The sequence below is a fragment of the Cyclospora cayetanensis genome, unplaced genomic scaffold (genome assembly GCF_002999335.1).
Source record: "Cyclospora cayetanensis isolate NF1_C8 unplaced genomic scaffold, CcayRef3 CcayRef3_contig_10, whole genome shotgun sequence".
Lineage (NCBI taxonomy): Eukaryota > Apicomplexa > Conoidasida > Eucoccidiorida > Eimeriidae > Cyclospora > Cyclospora cayetanensis.
Window position 1 is genome coordinate 63,187 of NW_020312037.1, and position 21,703 is coordinate 84,889.

General features: G+C 52.5%; 3 protein-coding genes across 3 annotated transcripts; 2 read left to right on the forward strand and 1 right to left on the reverse strand.

Annotated features, from left to right (window-relative positions):
- LOC34623150 lies at positions 1-2,984 on the forward strand. Its single transcript, XM_022736281.2, has 2 exons — positions 1-413; positions 581-2,984. Exons 1-2 carry the CDS (start codon positions 1-3, stop codon positions 2,982-2,984), a joined length of 2,817 nt encoding a protein of 938 aa, XP_022592279.1.
- A 954-nt stretch (positions 2,985-3,938) lies between these two features.
- LOC34623149 lies at positions 3,939-15,900 on the reverse strand. Its single transcript, XM_026337240.1, is given in 25 exon segments — positions 3,939-4,321; positions 4,594-4,717; positions 4,931-5,019; positions 5,155-5,220; positions 5,383-5,596; positions 5,890-5,991; positions 6,480-6,560; positions 6,804-6,901; positions 7,329-7,401; positions 7,513-7,714; positions 7,812-7,988; positions 8,175-8,386; positions 8,557-8,775; positions 8,878-9,268; positions 9,312-10,246; positions 10,504-10,732; positions 10,870-11,064; positions 11,349-11,853; positions 12,022-12,871; positions 13,099-13,861; positions 14,075-14,288; positions 14,432-14,667; positions 14,973-15,169; positions 15,345-15,694; positions 15,771-15,900. Coding segments are annotated over 25 exon segments (7,035 nt in total).
- Positions 15,901-17,223: 1,323 nt separating this feature from the next.
- On the forward strand, positions 17,224-18,796 carry LOC34623148 (ribosome production factor 2 homolog). The gene is made up of 2 exons (XM_026337250.1): positions 17,224-18,164; positions 18,457-18,796. Exons 1-2 carry the CDS (start codon positions 17,224-17,226, stop codon positions 18,794-18,796), a joined length of 1,281 nt encoding a protein of 426 aa, XP_026193035.1.
- The last annotated feature ends 2,907 nt before the right edge of the window (positions 18,797-21,703 follow it).

Consider the following 21,703-nt stretch of genomic DNA (forward strand, 5'->3'; position numbering starts at 1 on the left):
ATGGGGAAAAGCTTGCCCTCTTCAACTGTGTACCGCGTGGCCTCTTGGCAGGCGCCTTCTGGGGCTTTGACTGGTGGTAGATGGAAGTGCACATGCCACCGGCGCTGGGGAAAACGCGGCGTGTTGAGCGCCTTGACATTTCTCGTGGCGTTTTTTTGCCATGACTTGCTCTGGATTCCGCAGCCTGCGGGTAGGGATCCGTGGAGCCCGCAGACATCATCATGGAGGCTTGTTGCATGGGGAGCAGAGGCAACTTCCGGCTATGACGGCCGTTTTCTGGGTCCACAGATTACGGCTGATGTGCTGAAGCAAAGGACCTCTGTGAAGACCCAAGATAAGCAACCCATCATTGATGATGAACTTTTAGAAGATGAGGAACCCCTTGAGATTTGGGGTGATATAGACGACAGACGGTGAGGATGCTGTATTGTTCACTGAATAGAAAACAAATCCATCACAAAAATTCAGTGCGTATCCATTTGGTGAACATTTCCATTCTACGGATCAGCGTCTTATTAAGGGTGCCCAATAGTGCACGCTCGTTTGGCTTTTCGTGTCGTCTTTTGTCTGTTGCTCGCAGGATGTTCTTCTCCAGGACGTCCTACCCGTGTGCAGCTGCTTTGCGCCAAGCTTTTAACGCAGCGTTGCGCTTGTTGGTGGACCGAGGGGTGCGCAACAAGCTGCTTCTAAAATACATGCTACCGCTTTCTTTTGCTGTGGAGTTGCAAGGGGCAATACCAGCGTGGCCTAAGCTACAGGACCTGCATGAACAAGATTTACTGCGCGACGTCTTGGAGGGGCGCGTGCTGCGGGTGGCCACGGTGGCACGGGGGCCCTCCCAGGCCCCTAAGACTTCATCCTTTGATGAAAGCTTCCTTCGAGAGATCGTAGATGAGATCGACATGCACTATTCAGGGGCGGAGGGCCCGCCGGAGTTTAACGAAAAGCAGCCCGCAATGCCCATACAGATACAGTACGTGGTGAAGGCCTCTACAGCAGTGGCATTGCAGGCCTTAGACGCGGGCCAGGCCCACATGACTGATATCAACATGGTTTTGAGCCACAACCCCTTCAACGGCGTCACCGTGTCTTCGCGGTATAGCCGGTCCGATCAGGTCATGACGCAGTCCACTATTGTAATTGTCAAGAGCGAAACGAACATCGCAAGTCTGTGGGCCTTGAGAGAGAGTATTTTGTTCTCTTTTGATCAGGAGAGCCGCACTGTGGTGGTTGACGGAGCGTGGAACCATCAAAGCCTCGCCCGTGTTTTGCCTCCTTTCACAATTTATGAGGTTCTCTCGGATGGTGTGCCGGGATCCCACTTGGTAGACGTGCTTATCGATGAAGAAGCCATTGCGGCTACAGCCCAGCGGCCTCTACTCTGGCTACACCAAGGGCTGCGCCAGTTCGCAGCCGGTGCTACTTATGCCACGGGGGCCCTCTTCCTAATGGACCGACATTCTAGCAGATGCTCCTCTACAGCGAGCACAAAACGAGCTGCAGCTGCCGCCTCTACCCTATCCTCATCTAGGTTGGCGGAAGACCCGGCGCTATCTTCCGTAAGAAAGGAATTGACAAAGAAGAGCTCTAGCTTAAACAGCTATCAGAAATTCAGCATGGGCAGAGAAAACCGAATGTGGGGACGTGTCCAAGGCAGTGATACCCCCGTCGGCTTCACGGAACACGAAGACTCGTATCCGGCTACTCCAGGTCCCTGGAGCAGTGAGCCTGCTGCCCGTTTCAATGAAATGGAACTTTTTGAAAGTTTACGCATGGATGCGAGAGAGCCACTAGCCTCTGGTCGGCGATACCTCAGTACCCGTGCACTGCAGGATGCGTACAATGCAGCGCTCGTGTTGCTTATGCGGAAAGCGGTACTGGAGAATATCATTGAGGAGCTGCAGGAAATCAATGTTGTGCCTTTCTTCGATTGCGGGGGCACTCTTCCAGGCTCTGTAGCCCGGAACTTTCCTTTGCTGCAACGAATATCCCCTGATGACGCTCTCATGGACATATTGCAGACTGGCGTGGTTCTCGTTGGCATGCCCATGGACAACAAGACCTCCGCATCGAGCCCAGAGGTATTGTACGCGCAACGCGCCATGGTAGAGGTGGTGGCAACGATTGGAAATGAATATCATGTGACCCTGGAGACCCGGTTCATACGGTTTCCCAGCGCCGAGCGTGTTCTTAGGGCACTTCACAAGGGGTTGATACATTTTGCTGATGCCAGGGTGTTATTTGAATACATTAGTCCTTGGGCACGCCTGGAGTATCGCGTGCGACCCACCTGTGCGTTGGGGGCTTCCCGTCTATGGATGGTGACACAGAACAAAGACGGCCTGGCATCGCTGGAGGAGCTTCACCAAACATTCGAGACGAGTAGTGATCCAAGTGAGTGCTGCGTTGCTGTAGTGGACCCTCAGCTGCAGAATACTGTTGCGGGGGTGCTGCCCGAGGGAGTCACCGTAATAGTGATGTCTGTGGAGGAGGCTGCTGAGGCCTTACTGGCCCACACCGTCACAGCCGTCTTCGGAATGGCTACTCAGCAGCGCCGCCTTATGCGGTCCCTTTTGAACATAGATAGACGAACCGAGAAGGACGAACGTGGTTCAGAGAAGCTGCCTGAGGATGCGCCTCCTGACTCCAACACAAAGGGAGACTCCCCACTGCCCACGCCACAATCTGAGGGCCCGATAGTCAGCTCGGCTGATGGTGGGAGCACCCCCGTTGATTACCTTGAGCCGATCTTCGTCAACGGGTGGCCGAAGGATGAGCGAGCAGTACTGTCGTCGGAAGTCCCAACTCCACAAAGCCATACAGAAGACATTTTCCAGGAGCTGATGAAAGCGGAGGGATTGCCCCTGGATACTGCGGAAGGATCTCAACAAACTGCCGCCTCTTGGATCGAGGTGGACACAGGCATCACTGCTGTTATGCACTCCTTCTTGTCCGCCTCATTAAGGCCTCCGCGGCAAGCCTAATACAGCAGTGGTAATTACATTTACACAGACTGTGGACTGAGGTGTGAGCGCGTAGCCCTTACATACGCCTTGGGTTAGGGGTTCAGACAGTCTGCGGCAACGGCATCGAATAAGCAGCAAAGACCTTCATAGCTGATGGCCCCGGTTGAGGCCAATTAAGTGGTGCATCTGGCTATGTTTTTGATATGTGCATTCGAGCTTACGAGAAATGGATTTTTCGCGGCAGCCGCGCGGGTCTTTGTTGTAATGGCTCGTGAGCGGGTTCATTTTTCAGGTTTTCTGGCGAATACATGCATTTTTTATTGAGCTTTCCCGTACAAAGCGCGTCTTTCAACTCTTCACCAATAGAATTGGGCATAAGCAATGTTCTGCTGGACGATTTGAATAAGAAAGCCCTCAAGTTTTTTGTAAAGCTGCATTTCTGACCAGAGGCTGGGCAAAAGATATCGCAACACGATATAGTATATGCGGGCTAGAGTAGGTACGAAGATTATTTTAAATCCATCGCATTTCAGGTAAGATTAGTTGAAGCTCGCTGGGGATTAGTTTGTTGTGTGTCTTGATCATGCCTGTCTGTCTGCGAAGTAACTTTAATCTGAATTTATTACCAACGTCATTAGAGGGCAATTCCATATGAGTCATGTCTGGTGGACTGCGCTCATATAGGAGATGAAAAGGAACACTTAATGGTTGAGGGTGCTGTTGGTCGACTGAGTGGAGTGTACTTGCTACGAGCCATTCGAGCTGTACATGCCTGACGGAAGAGCATATCCTGCAGACATCTGAGTAGCGAGCCAAATACACCAAAATGCTTTGAGTTTGTTGCTTTTTCTCCTCTGCTAATGCTACCTAGCACTACTTGGCTAACTTAGGCGAGGGCAGCGACAGAGCACAGCCAATTCGGTTGTGTTCTAGATTTAGAGGGGGCTTCGATCCGCAGGCCTCTAATGCATGTCACCACATATTGAATTGGGCCTCCACTAACCCATTTTGTCTTGCCCCATAGTCTGCAATGGGCGAATCGTGCAGTTCAGTGATAATATGAGAGTGTGGGGTCGTAATTTGGAGTGCCGGAGTCACCATGGACATCGATGATGTCTCCGACAAACGGCGAGCTGTGGGAGCAGCATTGGGGCCTTCCTGTTCGTGTACTCCCACTGGGGGTTGACTGTCGCTTTTGGCCATTCCTACCGATGACACTGCAGAGCTTGTGGTATCCCCTGCTGCTTGAAGAGCATTGCGAAGGATTTCGTGGGGGGATTTGTTTGCCTCGTCGTCCCACAATTCCCACTCGGCAATCGTAAAACCAGTTACAGTGTCCTCGAAAAGAATGGTTGCTGCATCACCGCATAAAGCCGCATGTCACATGATCTGCAAACGATGAAATGCAAGAATTCCTTGCCTCCAGGAATCGCAGATTTTTTCGCCTTATTTTCCTCACCACAAGTGCCATAAAGAAGTTCTACTGGTAGACACGATAACAGATTTCGATGAAGACCGAGGTTGGCATGTATGCGTGCACTGCAACACTGTGTATCGACAGAGACCGGCGATGTGGCACGCATATGAGCAGTATCTACACCCTCACGAGAGGTGCTAATACTCTCACTGGATGTAACATCGAGCCTTCGATTTGCAGAGAGGAAAAGTGTGGCGCTACTTCGCTCTCTGCTCGCCTCCCAGCCAACAATGTCGTGAGAATAGATAACCGAGAACCCTTTCGAATCGAATGCCTGTCGGACGCAAGGTGGCATAACTTTGTAAAATTGTCTATTTGTAAAGGGCACAAAGCCAGCAGCTGTAGCCTGCTTTCACTTAATATTACATAGAGAACAAAAGAAGTTCTTAGGGTGTACACACTACGTGACACGTGGTTATCCTCTGCCGATTATCCTAAATGGCAAGTAAAGAAAACACAGCGGGTAACGAGACGGCTTTCAGCTTACATTAATAATCACTGAGCGAGGATTCGCTAGGGCTTCTTCGAGCTTGGTGGCCCGACCAGCCGATGTGATATGGATACTAGGAGTTAGTGCTAACAACAGGACAAAACATGCATATTCACAATTCCTGTCCCAGGAATTGGAAAGCACTGAGATGCTGCGCTAGACATGAGGGCAGCTATTGAGTAATGGTCCGAAAATTTCTGGATAAGCTGGCCTTGCCTTACCAAAACTTGTGGGCAAGGCCTCCGGTGTCAAAGTGGCGTTTGAGCTTATAAACAACATGAGCACCACTGCACAGTAAGCACAAGGAACCAGCTAAAGTTCATTAAATACCCGGTTTTATGGGAACGAAAGCAATTTTTTGCTCGAAATGTGAGTTCTTCAGGGGCGCTGATAGAGGTGATGGGTGGCGCAGTTTATCTTTTACTCTCTACACTTTCCGCAGGACCCACTGGAGAATAAGAAAGTAGTGAGGAGGTTTGCAAGCACCACAGCACAGCCGTATCCTTTCACAAGGTGCAAAAGTCGATCTTCCTTGTCCGCTGCCAAAGCTGCGGCTGCTGCTGTTCGGGACTCTGGCGGATATCGGAAGATTTCACTCTCTGGCGGGCTCTCAGACGTTCTGCGGTTTCCGGCATTTGCATGTGCCACATAGAATCGAAGAGACTGCATGCATGTGCAGATATAGGATTATAGGCGAAAAATATTTCAAGCATCGCCGTGTCTTCTGACACGCGTAAGCTCTCCCCCCGTATGAAACAGATGATTGGTAGTTATTATATGATTTGAAGGATTCCCTGTTATGATCCTGCAAGGGGTAAGCACGAACGAGTTCCGGTAGGAAATAAGGTATTGGTACAAAAAAAGGTATATTTAGGAGTGAGGTGAAAACTTTAGGCAAACGTAAACGCGACTATTTCAGCATAGAATAGAGTCAGCTCTCTGGAGAAGATGCTCACTTGCACCAAGCCTGAATCGTCTGGTAGTTGCTGGTCAGTGGCCTCAGCTGCGGCCCATTGACACAGGCTCTCTTGGCCTGCCCCTTTTGGCTGCTCTTGGGTCTGCATACTCCAGATGAAAGAAGTTGCTGTTGGCGTCGGTTGGGGGGCAACAACAATGTGAACGCCAGCACAGGTGTGGTAATCAACAACTATGCACAGCGGGAAGCTTCATGAAAGCCTGTCAGGTCCTTCAAAACGTAGCACCTGCTGGAATTAAATGGAGTTTGCACGAAGCATATGGACGATTGCTGAGAAAGCACATTTATGTGGGGCCGTACAAGCGGAGGAGGGGGAAACAATAGAGAAAAGGAAGAAACGAGATCTATTGATTAATGTCTCACATTAGTAAAAGGAAATAGATATTGGACGAATTTTCGGGCCTCCAGAAATGAGAAAACGGCTCTTGAGCTGCACATTAGCCATTGGTCGTGGCCATGTCACCGCGAAAGGCCGCGCAGTGTAGTGTGCTTCGTTGCTTCACAGGATCGAAACAAGCTTAAAGCACATGAAAAAAATTGAATAGTTAGAAATCACACTTCTATATTCACCTTTGCTCCTGCAATAACGGCTCTTCCCTTCTTCTCTCTGTGGTAATCCCCCGTTTGTCCTACTTCATACGGACAGGCGATCTGCAGGAGCGCGATTTATGCGCGTATACAAACCGTACTATAGCTCAGACGCACCTTGATACTTTTAAAAATGCGTACTAGCCGTTCTGCGATAATGTCTTTTCACGCCTTTTAGCTTGTTGCCCACTACAAAGGTTAATGCTACAGAAGGCAACGCTGTAAACTAATTTTGCATAAAACTCACTGGCATAGGCCATAAGAACAGTCAGTAATTTAGGCGTGTCCTTACGCGCGAGGCAGTACCTTGTGGTGTACATCATGCTTCGAACCTCTAGCACAGCGATTTGAGGCTTGAAACCTTAGGCAGGCTCCCTCAGACAGCAAATTACTAGCATAGTCATCTCGAGCCTCTCAAACAAACACCGAAAATTCAGGTGCCACGTAAATAGTAGCTCCTTTGGTGTAGAGGAGCCAAACTGGCGATCAGGAAACGCCCTAGGGACGGGCAGGCAGACTTGTGCGGTGGCGTGTTCTGCTGAGTGCACTGCATCATGAATCCTGATACGGGTGCTCCTGAATACTATCAGCGAATCTCAAGTGGCCCTTGAAAAAGTGTTGCGTCCTCAAGGCAATGGTCACAGCGAAGAAAGTGGGTTGCTCTTAATGGAGCTCAATAAAACCATTCCAGGGCGTGCCAGGTATATCGCTCAGGGATGCAACAGAGCCCTTGGAACTCAGGAGAAGGCACTGGCAAATCCGCAAGATGGGTGTGACCACTGTAGCCCATATATGCATGACCAATCCAGTAATCTCAATGATGAGAGGAGCCCAGGAGCTCTTCCAGGACTTGCAACTCCTCGGATTCTGGTTTGGGAAAAGGTCTTGCCGAGCACAATTCAAGCTGCAGCGCATACACAATAGCATGAAAATGAAATTCTTACGCGCGGACCCCGACAGCTCTGGTCAGTCAACAGAATAGTGAAGTTCCATGAATGTTTATGAAGAAACCTACCAGGTGCTTTCGTTCATGAGGTTTCAAACCCTCGAAAAGACCCGGCCCTACTAGATCCCCGAAGGAAGCCGTGGACCAGCTTTGTCTCAGCAAAGCTTTCCAGAGTATTACTGCATCTGTCAACCTAGTGAACGCAGTAGCAGCATCCTGCAGCTCCTCGGCTTGTAGCAACGCCGTAACGTTCCCCACCAAGGCGGTCATTCTGAACACGACACGGTGCACATGGCATTCTGTTGGCTTTCGTCAGATGTGCATGCACACGAGTGTCCCACTAACTCCATTCCGGTGAGACGACTTACTGCTTGCTTAGCAGATCCTTGATGACGTTTGTAGCCGTGAAGCCTGAGACATTAAGAAGGCTTCGACGTGTGGATATCTCATCGACCGCAGCGTTAAAGACAGCGGCGCGCACCTTCGAGCTATTGGCACCTTCAGCGGCTTTCAAAGCCCTAGACACAAGGGCTCCCGCTTCATGCCTGCACAGCAGAATTCGACAAAGAGGGCACTCACAGCTACGCCTTACTCACCAAATGTGGTGAGGTTGGCATGCCCAAAAGGTGCACAAACAGGTTATGCGACGAGTACAGTAACTGTTGCCCTGTTGCTTGAGTCACTATAGCGCGTGGAAGCGACACAAGCCACGTAGAAAATAGAGCGCGCACCGAAACAGCTCTGAGAGACGCTGTGTCTCTACATGTAGCCGGCGGTGCCAATCCCCCACCCCCAATGCCGTCGCAGCATTGAAAAGGCCCCTAACAGGACTCCACGGGGGGAAGACTGGAATGGCTTCGCTGCGTTTCTCAGCTTCCTGAACTAGAGATTCCCTTCGCCGCGCCTCATGCAGTGTAGCCTTAAACAGAAGTTGTAGCGCTAGCTGTGCCACAGAAGAAGCAGAAACCGTAGCACGATGAGAAGCACACCCACGTACTCTATTAGGGTGAATACCATGAAGCCGGGATCGCATGGACGAAGGGGAATGCGCGCTCGTATTCTATGGGTTGGAATGCATAGCCTGAATTGCCACATCAAGTTAGAAGACCTCACATCTTTTACAAGGTTTTCTAGGCTCCCGTTTGGCCCATTGACTTCTTGCGGAGTGAGACCGTGGGAGATAGCAATTCGTCGCAGCCTCTGGAGAACTGCTGCAAGTACAGCCGCTACGCCTTCGCTTTGTGCCCCCTTCACGGGCCAGCTGCAATTAGGTAGGCCAACTGTATTTGCCAGAGCTGCTGCAACAACTCGCGACCCTTCAAGGCAGGCAATCTGAGATTCCCGCACGCAAAAGAACACGAGGTACGAAGCAGTCAGTGACATAATGCCGAATAACCCCACCTTCTATGAATGCCTGGAGGTTCCTTGCCGTACATCCAAAAGGCGCAGTCCCTCAGCTTTGGCTGCTTCTGGAAGCCCTAGGGACTCCTGTAGCTGGCTGGGTGCTCGGCCAACAGCAAAGGAGCTTTCAGCTGGTATTGCGGGCAAGTTGAGAACTGCCATGTCTGCTGTGGTTTCGGTGGCCGCTGCTGCCGCTGAGGCAGCCAAAACCTGCAGTCCATATAAAGCCGCAGCTATTTCTACTGCGCATCTTTGGCCGTTACCTCCGCGCGAGAAGGGCCCAGATGTATTCGTACACAAGCTTAGGCCCGCACTCAAGGCCTCCTCTAGAACCACTCTCAACGCCGGCAACGGAGAGGTTGCCTGCCTGCGAAACATCAACACAATTATGGAACCCGGTACAGAGCAATCAGATGGTTCAATACTAAAATATACAAGTAAAAAGGACAGCAACGATTCGAACGTACCTGCTGAAAGCCTTTGTAAAAGCGTCGATCGCGTGGGCACGTGGAAACTCCTCCAAGGCTGAGAAAACTGTGATTTCAGTGTGCTGGGGTCCCGCATTTTCCTGTTGGAATTTGGGGGCGATGCCAACAGATGACCTTCTACCAGGCACCTGAATGTGGAGGAGATCATGCTTACGGCCAAACGCAGTCAAGTTCTCTACAGCCGTAAGTAAGCGCTGCGATAACTCGTCTGAATCGGAAGGGCCCGCTTTTAACACGGCAGTGGGTGCAGATGAGGTATTTGCGCTCTCGCTGCCTGCTTCCCCGCTGGAAGCTTTTAAGGCTCCTATGAGAGAAAAGGGATTGCTTTTGATCTTTTCGTTCGTCTTTCGCGCCGATGGGTCTGCCTCAGGGTGGGCCACCATCCACTCCTGTAGTACCGTCATTCCTTCTCTACGTCGAGTAAGGGCCCGATTCAGGTGCCTTGATTTTGGCTCGTGCGGGTCTTCTGGAAGGGGACCGAGGGCTTCCACCTGGACCGCGTCTTCCCCTACCACCTTTGCAAGCGCTTCGGGGAGAGACGATGTCACATGGGCAGTCTCCTGCATAAGCAGCTTTCGTCTCTCTCCAGCTGCACGAAGGATAGGAGGTAGTAGTACCTCAACCGCATACAGGGCCAGTGCCTCATGTATGAGCTGATCTCTGTCTTCCTGAACAAGCAGCTCAACAGCATCTCAGTGACCCCTTGGCGCACAACAGCCGGAGACGATGAGAAACCCTACTGCCATACGCTGGGTGATTGCTGGTATCCCCATGCCTTTGCTTGCATTTGATGAGTTGGCACTTGCCTTCGCGAGGTCGATCTTGACGGCAGCATCGTTTACAGCACGCGAAGCCTCCGCAGTCCATTTCCCTTGGGGCCCCAGTGCCTCTCGGGTCAAGGCAACGAACCAGTCCTGGAAAGGAGAAAGAGTTTGCACGCAAGATATGAGTAGAATGCAGGCCTTTTTAATGGCTCCAAAGACCTCAGCTTAATATTCTTCAGTATTTAATTGCGTAGAGTAAGGCCACGCATAGGCCGAAACGCAAGGCCCTGTACTCTGTTACCCTTGCTTTTACATTAGGAAACTTTATAACTTCAGTCCGCTAAGATCCTATTGGACAGGAAATACGCAGTATCTCTATGCGGCCTGTGCATGAAGGGAATGTTCACTCTGTAAGCGTCCGCATGTAATGGAGAAACATCCGATGTGATGAGGCCCATGGCTGCGCGGTAGGCCAGCAACCGTCTTCTTCGGGCTTCCGCCTCTTCTGGTGTCTCTGGAGGAGATGCCTCTGTTTCCTTATCGAACGCGTTTTTGTAAGCATTAAGAGCTGAGGCCAAAGCGAGGGATTCATCATTGATGCCGAACCGCAAAGCCAATGGAAATAGAGCATCCTCCCTGCTTGCACAGCAATACCAGATGCCCCTTCAATCTACCAGAAAAGCTCCCACCAGGCCAGCGCTCACAGCTACCTCTGTGTACTAGTAGCCTTGCACCTAGGAGTCTCCCACGACGCAAGGGTGGGGGCTTGTCACCTTGCTTGCAATGCGAAACAATCCGCTCCTTCGCTGGAATCCAGCTTCCTCAGCTGAGGCATCCACTGTCTCCACGGGTCCCCTAAAGCCTTCTTGGCATGATGGGCTGTCTGAGGGCTCCAGGCTGCCTGTACACCTGCAAGGGTGTCTTTCAATGCATCAAAAAGCTGTGCAGCCTTCATGGCATCTTCTTGTCTAGTCAGCAGAGCACATTACACACCACTCCATCAACTGACCGCAACCTACGAATTACAATATGATGAATAAGATAAGGTCTCACGTTGCTGTCTTTACACGCAATATGGTCAATAGGAACACACTAGGCGCAGTTCCGACACCCCTCCTTCTTTGCAAGCGATACAGTTTGCGTGTTCAGGTCCTGCTTGTGTTCACCGAGGGGAGCAGTGGATAAGAACTGGGGTGTCTTTCTGGCAGCTATTCTTGCCTCCACTGTGCCTGGGCTAGAGAAATTTGCCTACTTGAGGTCAATGTTGTTGATCCGCCTCCACCTCACCGCTGCTGTATCAGTTGCTGCTGAAGGTGAAGCGGCTTGTGAAAGCTGTGGCTGCCGCTGCAGGAGGAGACTAAGCACATAGTCAGCTACCTTCGCCGGAAGCCTGCGCGGCTCTTCGCTGTTACCTGAGCTGTATGCATCTCTTGATACGGCAACAAGTTCATCTAAGCAGGTGGCGCTAGAGGTGCGACTCCACTGCGCACCCAAGGGCCCTCCACCCTCCACAGTCTGTGTTGCTGCTTGCTGCATTGCCTCTGCTGCTGCAGTTTCGGGGCTTTCACCAAGCAGTGCATGCGTCCGGAAGTACGCCAGTAGCAATTGACTTAGGTGTCTCCCCTCGGCGGGCAAACCGAGCCCCTCAGGGTTTCCTTCGTGAAGCTTTTCCTCACAGCTCCTTTGCTTTCGTTGCTTGGGCGCGGGCTCCCCTTGTGAGTCTCTCGGGTCTGTTAGGGCCAAATCAACAAGGCTTTCTAGCGCCTATAAAAAACACATACAGCACCGAATGCTATCAAGAACTCAGAGATGCAAAGGCATACTTGCCCCGAGCCAAAGGAAGGACAACTTCCCACACGTATATAATGCCTTGCACACTATGAACTGCGGCAGCAGCGGAAGCACCAGCACTGTAAGAAAAGGACGCACGTGGTCGAGGCCTAGGAGCTGGCCAGCAGTGCACAGCGCTGCCTCTCTGTTCTGCATAGTAGAGAACACCTCGAGAGAGCGCCGCAGGGGTGCCCCGACCCGGAACAAGCCGACTTGCAAAATACCAAGGAACGCGTCTCTGCTGAAGCCAAAGATACGCCGAATCTCGCTGAATGCTTTGATCGCGAATACCTCTGCCTCTAAGACCTCAGGTGCAATTCCGTCCACCAATTTGTGGGTCTCCCCCACCACTGAAGGAGAATTAAACTTGCGTGAATGGGGTTCCTTTGCATGAGCTGCTGCCAGCTGAGAGAGCAGCGCGACAGACAGTTCAGGCAAAAGCCTACTGGAGGCCAAGGCTCCCATCTGCCGGCGTATTTTTGCTTCTGCAGACCGCCCTGCCACCACAACAGAAAATTCCTCCACTGTTTGAATAGCATGTTTCAGACCTTCAAGGATTCGAGAAGCGTGGGCTCGAAGTTCCTCAGGGCTCGCGTGGCTGCCTCGCGCTACGGCCAGGGGGACAGCAGCAGGGACGGGAGGGAGGTTGGACTCCTGCAAGGAGACAACGCGCCTCATAAGAAGCGGCAATACAGCCTCAGTAGCAGCCCCCTGCATCGTGGACCCATCGATGCCCATTGCTGCAACGGCCTCACGCAGAGCGGCTGCCCCCTGACGCAGCAGCTGCTGCTGCATCATCTGCCGTAGCTGGCTTTTCCCTCCAGCCTTAACGCTGGTGGAAGCTTCGCTCGACGGGCAAATGTGGGCAAATAGGCGAGTGGCCAGCGTAGAGACGATTCGGCGCAGAAGAAGTCGTAAACGGCTTTCTGCGAGCTCGAGCGGCATCTGGAAAGAGCAGGCAATGCGCAAAACGTCATGCGGCACACACTACAAAGAATGATGCCGCTGCCGGCAACCGCTTCAGTCCTTGAGAAAGTATCATTAGGGGGTTGCTCAACCAGGTGGCAGCGAAGCATTGGACGTTGGCCACAACAAGGTTAAAGTTACCAACGGAATGCATGAGCTCGCCAGCAGGTCGCGCAGCTCAAATTTGGAACTATGGTGAGACCTACGCAAAGGGCAGAGGCAACTCCCGCGACAGTGTCATTGCGGCCACCAGAAAGGCTGGTCGGTGCGGGACTTGGAGAGGCAAGGAGATGCGCGAAGAGTAGCAGGCGGTCAGCAAAAGCAGCAGGAGGTGGCAGCGGTACGAGGCCTTTCAGCGTTGGGGGTTCAGAGAATCTGACTGGCCTCGCTGTCTGTGTATGCTGTTTGCCCTGCTGCTGCTGGCCCATGAGATATACGTACTGCTGCACTACGGGATGAGCCCACTGAGTGCTTCCAATGGAGGGCAGTTCCTTTACAGCAGGAACCTTGGACATCGCTTTGTCCAAGGTTCCTGATAGTTGTTGCTTCAGCAGGAGCTTGTACCCGAACAAGACGCTGAATACTTCCTCATCCTGCCCATTCCAGTCGACCGATGGCCTTAAGCCGGTGCTCCCATCGCCAGACTGAGACGTCTGCGGCAGAAGGAAGGCTGCTGCAGCAGTCCCTACAGAAAGAAGCTTTGACAGTACAGCTGGGTCCCCCAGCTGCGGCTGCTGAAGCTGCTGTTGCTTCAGAAGCAGCAACCAAGAGGAAGTAGAGGGTTGGTGCAGAAGCTCCGCTAAGCGTGCCACTGGCTCGGGATGCGTGCTCTGAGGGTGCTGTCCTGTTTGGTCCTGCAGCGCAGCGTTCCTCACCATACAACAGCATATAAAACCTGGAAGGTGAGCCAGGCAAAAGTGCATCATGCTGCATGCACTGAGGCCTGCGGTGACTTGGCGCGGTATGTCACTGCAAATCAAAAGTCGAGACGTCACAGCGTCGCACACCAGGTGACTCAGCGAAAGCCAAACAACACCAGGAAGCCACGAAGCTTCAAAAAGCACTTGTGGAAGTGTTCAAAAGCGCACTATCGCGTTGTACTATATGTGAACGTGTCTTAAATCTTTGTACGCGGAAGTGTTACAGCCACCGATCCGGGCACCCCAAGACGCCTAAGGCTACATGAAACACAAGGCATTTGTCTTACTGACCGTTGCCCTATCCACGCCTTGTTGAACTTGGCGCCAGGGTAGGCTACGCAGTGCACTTGCCGCAGCTGCTGTGGCTGCTGCTGCTGCGGTTCGAATGTGGAGTGTGATCCTTTGTAAAGCAGACGGTGTAGAGGTGGCAACAGCCGCCGAGTGTCCGGTACTAGGTGTCCGCGCGATTGCAGGAGCTGCATCTCAACCGACACGGCAGCAACGTAAGTCTATTCTACGCTTTGAACGGACGTGTGGGGCCTAGCAATACTGTATCCAAAGGGGTCTCCACCTATTTAGCACTAGCACAGCCGCAGCACACCACGGAATGCCGGTTCACCTTTGCCACGGGGAAGAGCGTTTGGTGTAGAGCCTCGCCCACCTGAAGTACTAAGGGGGCCACTTCTGGCCGCTGTAGCGGCCAAGGCAGCGGACAGCGATGCAGCGCAAGAAGATCCCTGATGATTCTGGAGGTAGCGAAGCACCTGAAGCAACTCTACAGCAACAAGGATAGCGGCAAAACGGACGGAAGGCCTCTTCGCAGGCAGCGCAGCACAAGCAAATATAACGTGACACCTGCAGAAGCGGTGCTGCGGGGCAGGGAGGAGGAAATGCGTGCCTCTGTCCCTGGGGAAGCACCACGAGGCGGTAGGACGAAGGAGGGATAGCGCCCCAAGATTGCTGGATATGCGCAACCACCTGCTTCAGGTGCTCTCGCTTTTAGAGACAGACAGCAGGTGAGATTAGACCCGCTCAGCAGCACTCAGCGAGAGAGACGCAGAGGGCAGCTTTAGACGGAAAGTCCGACGGAGAGGGGCACAGGCACATTGGCAAGGAGCCTAGATGGGGCAGAGAGGCAGAAACAGCACAGGAAGCGTAGCCGAGCTACTGGAGATAACACACCTCCTCCCTCATTCACAAGCTTCAATAAGGCCATTGCATCGCCCTGGATGCTCGTGGAGCCGTGTAGTGGAGTGCCTTCCAGTGCTGCAGCAGCGTCTAGCCACCGAGAAAGTTCGCCAAGTTCGCTTGAGGGGTGCCCTCGAGGGCCTGTGGAGAGCGACATCAGCTCTCCAAGCTGCACGTCAACGGCACCGCGAAGGCAATACCGTCATCCATCTCTTTTGTCTGGCAGCAGCCGCTCGGATGAACGAGCAGAATGTAACGTGAAGCAGGAGGCACCAGCTACGCATACACACAGAGAGCTTGCTTGAAGCATTAATGGAGTTCACGAGTGGCGCAGAGATACAAACTGCAAGTTGGGAAGGTAATAGTGCGTCAAGCCGAGCGTGGACGCTTCTTACTGCTGCGTCTTCGGTCTGGCCGTGGGGAAGAGATGCCAGCAGCCCTTCAAGAGTGTTCTGTAGGGACCCATTATCTTCATTCCGTTCCTGATCGTGCTGCTGTGGCAGCTCCTGTCCAAACAGAGTTGTGCCATCGCCCTCGTCCTGACATTTTTGAAGAGCAGCAGAGAAGGCCTCATCAGCAGCCTGTTCCTCTGCTTGTTGTTGCTGCAGCTGCTTCCGCTCACCCTCCGTTGCGGGCCTATACGGCTGCCCCAGCAGCCCAAACCAGTCCACGCTGTAGACTCTGCTGCTCTTGCCTCCCTCGCGGCTAGACTTCCGTATTGATGACTTTCTGCTGCAGCTGTCTAGGGGGGCTTTTCCAGACCCTCCTACTGTGGTCCGAGCCCGGAGCTGTTGCCGTTGCTGTTGCTGCTTTACCTGCTGCTGCCGCCACCCCGCCGCGTGAAATGCCTTCGAACGCAGCGGGCTCCCAAAGAAAAAGGCAATCAAGGGCCGTGAACATTCATAGGTACACCCCGAGTGGGTGCGCTGAAGCCTCCGTGCCAAGGGGAGTTGCAGCTGCAGTGCAGGGCCCCGTACTCTGCTGCTACACGTCAGTAGCGGCAGTAGGAGCAACAAGGACACGTGCAACAGAGCCGCCGTCGAGGTGGCTGCTGCTATGAAACCCACGCTCCGCATCGGCCTAGCCGCTTTACGGGGGCACGAAGGGTCAGCAGGGTGTGTGGTCGCAGCTGGAGGAAGCGCCAGCAGTGGCAGGAGCAGGGAGGAAATCTCGCGAGTCGCACTGCCTCATAGCCTGCAGTGCACTGCCCTAGGGTGTTGCATGTCGCTTGCCAGGCTGTGTTAGCTAAAGCACCCTGGGTGCGAGCACTAGTTGACACAGACACTGCAGCTCTGAAATAGCGCCTCCCATCCGTATGGGGAGCTGGCCCGCATCACTCTCCTCCCCTGATGCCAGCTTGAGGGGCCCTCTGAGTTAGTCCTCCAGTTTCAGATGCATTCAAGGCGCTGTGTGTGTGCGCATGCGTTGCTGTTGCAACCCTCTCCAATTCACAAGGGAGGCCCTCTGTGTGTCTAGGTGTCTCAGCTAACGCGTGTGTGAGGAATCGTACCACAGAAAGAAGCAGGCCCTTCGACGACTGCAAGCCCTAGCTAGCTGGAGGGCCAGTGGGCCCCCCCTCGAGCTCGAGAAAACCAGGGCCCTCCTGTGTGTCTGTGAGGCCGTCTCCTGCACTGAGCAACAGCTACTTCTCCAATCGCAAGCCAAATTACCAATTCGTAAGAAAAAGGCATTAAGAAGACAAAAGGAGAAGAGGAACTTCCTGAAGCTTGTCTAAAGAATAGGGGGCCGGGGGCCTTCTCAGAGGGCCCGTAGCCCGGGCAAGGCCCCCCAATAATGGTGACATGATCAGTGTGGGGCGAGCTGCTGCCACTGCTGGCGCAGTTTCAAGGCAAATTTAGTAGAAATACGCAAAAGCAAGAACCATTAGGAACTGGTTTTATATGGCATTCTATATTTCGGGGTTCAAACGCTGAAAAGACGCTGAAGCTGCAGTTGAGTCTCGCCTTTCAGAACGCCCTTCCGGGCTGGGGGGCCCTCTAGCCCAGAGTTGAGGCCTCGAGATCGAAAACCCCCGACATCTGCCCTTTCCAATTCTTCTCTAAGATTCACAGTGGAGGGTCCTTAGCTAGCTGCAGGCTGGGTTTTTCTCTCCTCGTAGAACAACTGCAGCAGGACCTGCAGCGGGGGAAGCAAGAGATAATACCAGACGTGGCCTCTCCGTTTCCCATTCAGCCCCCGTGCGCGCGACGGTCCCTTCAGAAGATGGGAAAGGCGGTTAAGAAGGCGCGAAGAAGAGAAGGGAAGGCCTTGTCCAAGAAGGGAGGAGGCGCCAGCCTATCCGCAAAGCGGGAGGGTTCCTTAGGTTCGGCTGGACTCACACTTTCCCGCAAGGCCAAAACGCGCAAGGGGCGTCAAATTTTGGCTGCAAGAGAGTCGGAATCATACGCAGGAGTAAAGAGCTTGTTGCTGATGCGTGGCGGCAGGTGCAATACCGAATTGCAAGCCTTGTTGGGGGACCTTCGAGATCTGAAGAAGCCGCATGCGGTGTTTCTCTCACAGCGGAAGCAGCAGGACCTGCACCCATTTGAAGATGCGGAGCCTATCGAGTACTTGACAAGGAAGAACGACTGCGGTTTGTTTGCCTTTGCGAGCAGTAGCAAGAAACGTCCCGCGCGCCTCATCCTTGGCCGGGTTTATGAGCACGAGATCCTGGACATGCACGAGTTTTCAGTCAGCCATTACACTCCCGCTGCAGCCTTTGCCTCCGTTCAGGCACCAGCCGCTGGATCGGCGCCGCTGGTGCTGCTTCAGGGGGGCCTTTGGGAAGCTTCAGAGGAGCTCAAAAACGCAAAAAATCTCTTTGGGGACCTTTTTAGATCGGTGGGAGGCCCGCGAGACGGGAAACAACAAAAACTCTTTCTGGGTGGCGTTGACAGACTTATTGCGGTGAGCGCAGTGCAGGCCTCGAGTGCAACAGCCATGAGGGCTGAGGCTGCTGCCGCAGAGGGCGAGCGTGCTACAGCAGAAGGTGCACCTGCAGCGGAAGCAGCAGTAGGAGCGAACTCTGCTGGAGGGGGATACAGGGGCGTGCTTATCTGTATTCGGCATTACAGAATCGCCTTGGTAAAGCCGCAGGAGGAAAATAGGGCTGGCAGCGGCCCCGCCGTCAAATTGGAAGAAGTTGGCCCTCAAATTGATTTGAAGTAAGAAACCGACGTCCTGTGTCTCTCTGCTCCCTGCCTGCTTTCCTGCCTGCTGCCGCTATTTCTGCATGCGCTGCACTTTGCCTGTGGATCTCCTCTGACTGCTAGTTGGGAATTTGTGGCGCCAGGGGTTGCTGCTGCTTGACGGTCTTTTTGGCAGCTCTTTGTGTATGTAAGCTGGGGGGGCGGGGGCCTGAGCCTGGGGCATACAGGAGCTGTTTTCCGAGATTCTTCGGCTCTTTCCAGTATCACGTGAATACCCCGTTTGTTGCTGCTGTGGGCTTCGCTACAGACCGGACCGTGTGCGCCTGCCGTCAGCTGAAAAGTGGAAAGCTGCCCTAAAGTCTCTCGAGAAAGCGAAGGCTGAGGAGCGGCGGGAGAAACAAAAGGCAGCGGCCGAGGAGGAAGGTTCTAATGCCCCCCAAGGTCCCCCCAAGAAGAAGAGCAAAAACATTACGACGAATGTCTTTGGAGATTCTGTGGGTCGTGTTTTCGTGGGAACCCCCGACTTCGGCCGTCTAAAACAAATCCAGTCGCCCTTATTGCACAAATTACAGAGAGAGGAGGCGCTCAGAAAAAAGAAGGAAGGCAACTCGAAGAAGCAGGGTGGGGAGGAGGCTGAACAACAATGAGGCAGCCGCAATATGGTCATTTTGCAAAACCAAATGTGGCGGAGCTTCAGCAATTCTGTTTGCCGGAAGTGCCTAGCGAGCAAAATGCCACCAAGGGAGCCTTGTGATGACCTACAAGCAATCGTGGGGGTCACAAATGCCGCAGGGCTATATGTACTCGCAGGATGGGTCTGCAGCAATTTGCCTCAAAGCAGCTTGCAGCATGTCTCAACCAATCCCAATTGTGCTGCTACTACTCTTCTGCATCCGCATGCTGCACGCTGTGGGGAGAAACATCCCAAGGCTTTCGAATTAACCCAGCAGACCTAACACCTATCTTTGCCTTCTAAGTGCTCCAAAGAAGCTTTTTGCATTTGGCTCGCATGGCTCTATTGTAGAACATAGCTAGGGGGTTATGCGCCATTTAGTAAAAACATTTAAAAGAGGCCAGGGCAGACACATGGACGAAAGTGCGGATAGACATCCGCAGAGATCTGATCCCCGCAGTGGTGACCCTTCTGCAGGGGTGAGTACGTCCCGAGGACTAAGCTTCTTAGGTCGGAATGATCAACGTATGGGGTAAAGGCTGCAGGCCACAAACTGTAGTGTGGTGCTAAAACTGCGCAGTATGTTGCTACATCAACGCCGTGAGCGTAGAATAAACGAACGGCAGTCCCCTACCCAGAACAGTGATGGTATGCGGCAGAAATTCTTGTGAGAGTAGGGTAGTGCTCTTGTTCCTGATCAGTTGCCACTAGCTGCCATAGCTGGGGTGACAAAATATACTTTTTTCAACAACAGACACCAGAGTCCAAATTTTGATCCCTTATGCACATGGCCGCTTGTGTTATCCAGGCTTCCTAAGTGCCGCTCATTGTGCTCTTTCACTGAGGCAAACTCTATACCGCTTGCCTAGTTCAGGATCACTGTGGTATCTATAGCGTATCCGTATCCATCAACATTGAATGGAAAGGACTACCACTGTCCAGGAGCGGGTGTACCCCGCTAAGCTACACATACGCACTTTATTTTCCACGAGTTATAATTGAAAAGGACGTGTAAAAAGCTGACTGATTGACTTGCTTGTACGTGTATGCTCTTTACCCTTTAGTAGTACTCGTTCAACAAAAGAATACGCAATGTTGTGCCCGCATAGACTGCATGCTATGTTCCTAGAGAGTTGCAGCAACGCGCAGTAGTTTCCCTTCTTTCCTGTCTGAGCTCTGAAAGGCGCGGACAGGAAACCGCGGTTGTCATTTTTAGAAGAATAGTCAATGACCTATAGAATTTCTATCTAGCCTGAAGTTGAGTTTACCTCTACAAGGACTCTGGCTGGCGCGTTGCACAGGGGCAGTTACCAGGTTACTCCAGGTGTCTATGCTAAAAGAATAATGCCGGCTAAAACAGCAAGAAGGTTGTTAGAGAAATCAGAGACCAGTTGCTGCCGCTTTGCATCAGATTGATCATCAGGCAAATGACAGATAGCAGCTGGGGAGGCGGAGCATGGCCTCCTTTTGCAATAAGGATGCAAAACCGACCCTCCCCAACTTATGCTGGGAGGTGTCGGTACTCATGTACGTGTGTGGAATATGCATGCATGTATATTTAAAAGTATTTACTCTAAGGTGGAGAAATGGGGCTCACGCGCACGAAAACATGTAGACGCATTCCAGTTCATTCATTGGAGCAAACACTCGCTGCCTCTTCACAGCCCCACTTCTGGTCCACACAGAATTTATGTGCTCTCTTGGTCTGCGTGATCGGATTCTACCCTTGCGGATTGAGATATGTTCCATTACTGAATGTAATCTTTGGCGTGGGTGGCCACGAGAATCAAAAAGGAATCTAATTTAGCCAGCGAATGGCTTGAGGGCCGTGTTGTTGACGATTCGCCACAAAGCTACCACTGAGAAGAGCCCGAGCTGCATCGAGGGCTACGCATCCGATCCGCGAAGGGCGCCGCAGCACGTTCTGATGCTGCGGCGCGTCCGGTCATTTGCCTATCTTTCTTGGAAGCATGTGAATCCCTAACTCCCGTGCCTTATGAGTGCCTGGCAGACGTTCCCTAAGGGAACGAGAAGCAGCTGTCAACAAGGCTCAGCCACAGAATGAGAGGGAGACAAATCTCAGGAAAGTTGTCTTGGGAGACGAGTGGGGAAAACATTGGGTCGCGGATGGTACGGGCAAAGTATACAGAACCAAAGAGCAAACCTAGTCGCATGGTCCCGGGTGGCTTTTTTCCATTTGCTTTCGTGATGCCCTTGTTCTGGCAAGCTAGCATGTCAACTGGATTTCAACGGCCTGTCTGGAGCTTCACCAATACCTGATTTTTCACACCGGCGCTTTTATGCAATAATGCAGGAGCCTAGGATAGAGCTGGGGGAACAGATACTACACAGGCAAGGAGAGTGGGCAAGATTTTCATAAGGCGCTTTTATGAGTATGAATACTTACTCCTCATATTTGAGTGCATTGCAAGGAGGGTTAGAATTTACAGAGAGAAGACCTGCACTCCCGCACTGAGGAGGGTGAATAATTATGAATCAACATATATTTCTGCCAGGTACACTCTCCTGCACGTCACCCTGAGGCATGAGCAGGCCGAAATCATACCAGCCACACAAAGGACAAGCACTCTTATATTCAACGTCAAGAGTAATGCAGAGTAAAGCTCCTCTCGCAGATAGGTGCTGTAGATGGTCGCATTACTTGGAAAGGGTCAACAGTGGTTCCAATGTTGCTAGGGCCAATTCAGGATAACAAACACTTTCGACTTGGGGCCTTCCGATTACATTTATAAGCCATGGGTTGGTGTTCAATGATCTTCAGGGCGCGTTTAGAGGCCGTAAATACTGGGAAGGCGGAAGTTTTCTGTGGCTTAGCTGTTGCATCAAAAGGCACGTTCAAGCTGTAGTTGCCAGTGCAACA

Excerpts from the sequence above, each read along its gene's own strand:
- LOC34623150 (XM_022736281.2), top strand. The coding sequence starts at position 1 with ATGGGGAAAAGCTTGCCCTCTTCAACTGTGTACCGCGTGGCCTCTTGG. Across the intron at positions 414-580 it reads GGTGATATAGACGACAGACG|GATGTTCTTCTCCAGGACGT; the intron begins GTGAGGATGCTG and ends TGTTGCTCGCAG.
- LOC34623148 (XM_026337250.1), top strand. The coding sequence starts at position 17,224 with ATGGGAAAGGCGGTTAAGAAGGCGCGAAGAAGAGAAGGGAAGGCCTTG. Across the intron at positions 18,165-18,456 it reads GGCCCTCAAATTGATTTGAA|ACCGGACCGTGTGCGCCTGC; the intron begins GTAAGAAACCGA and ends GCTTCGCTACAG.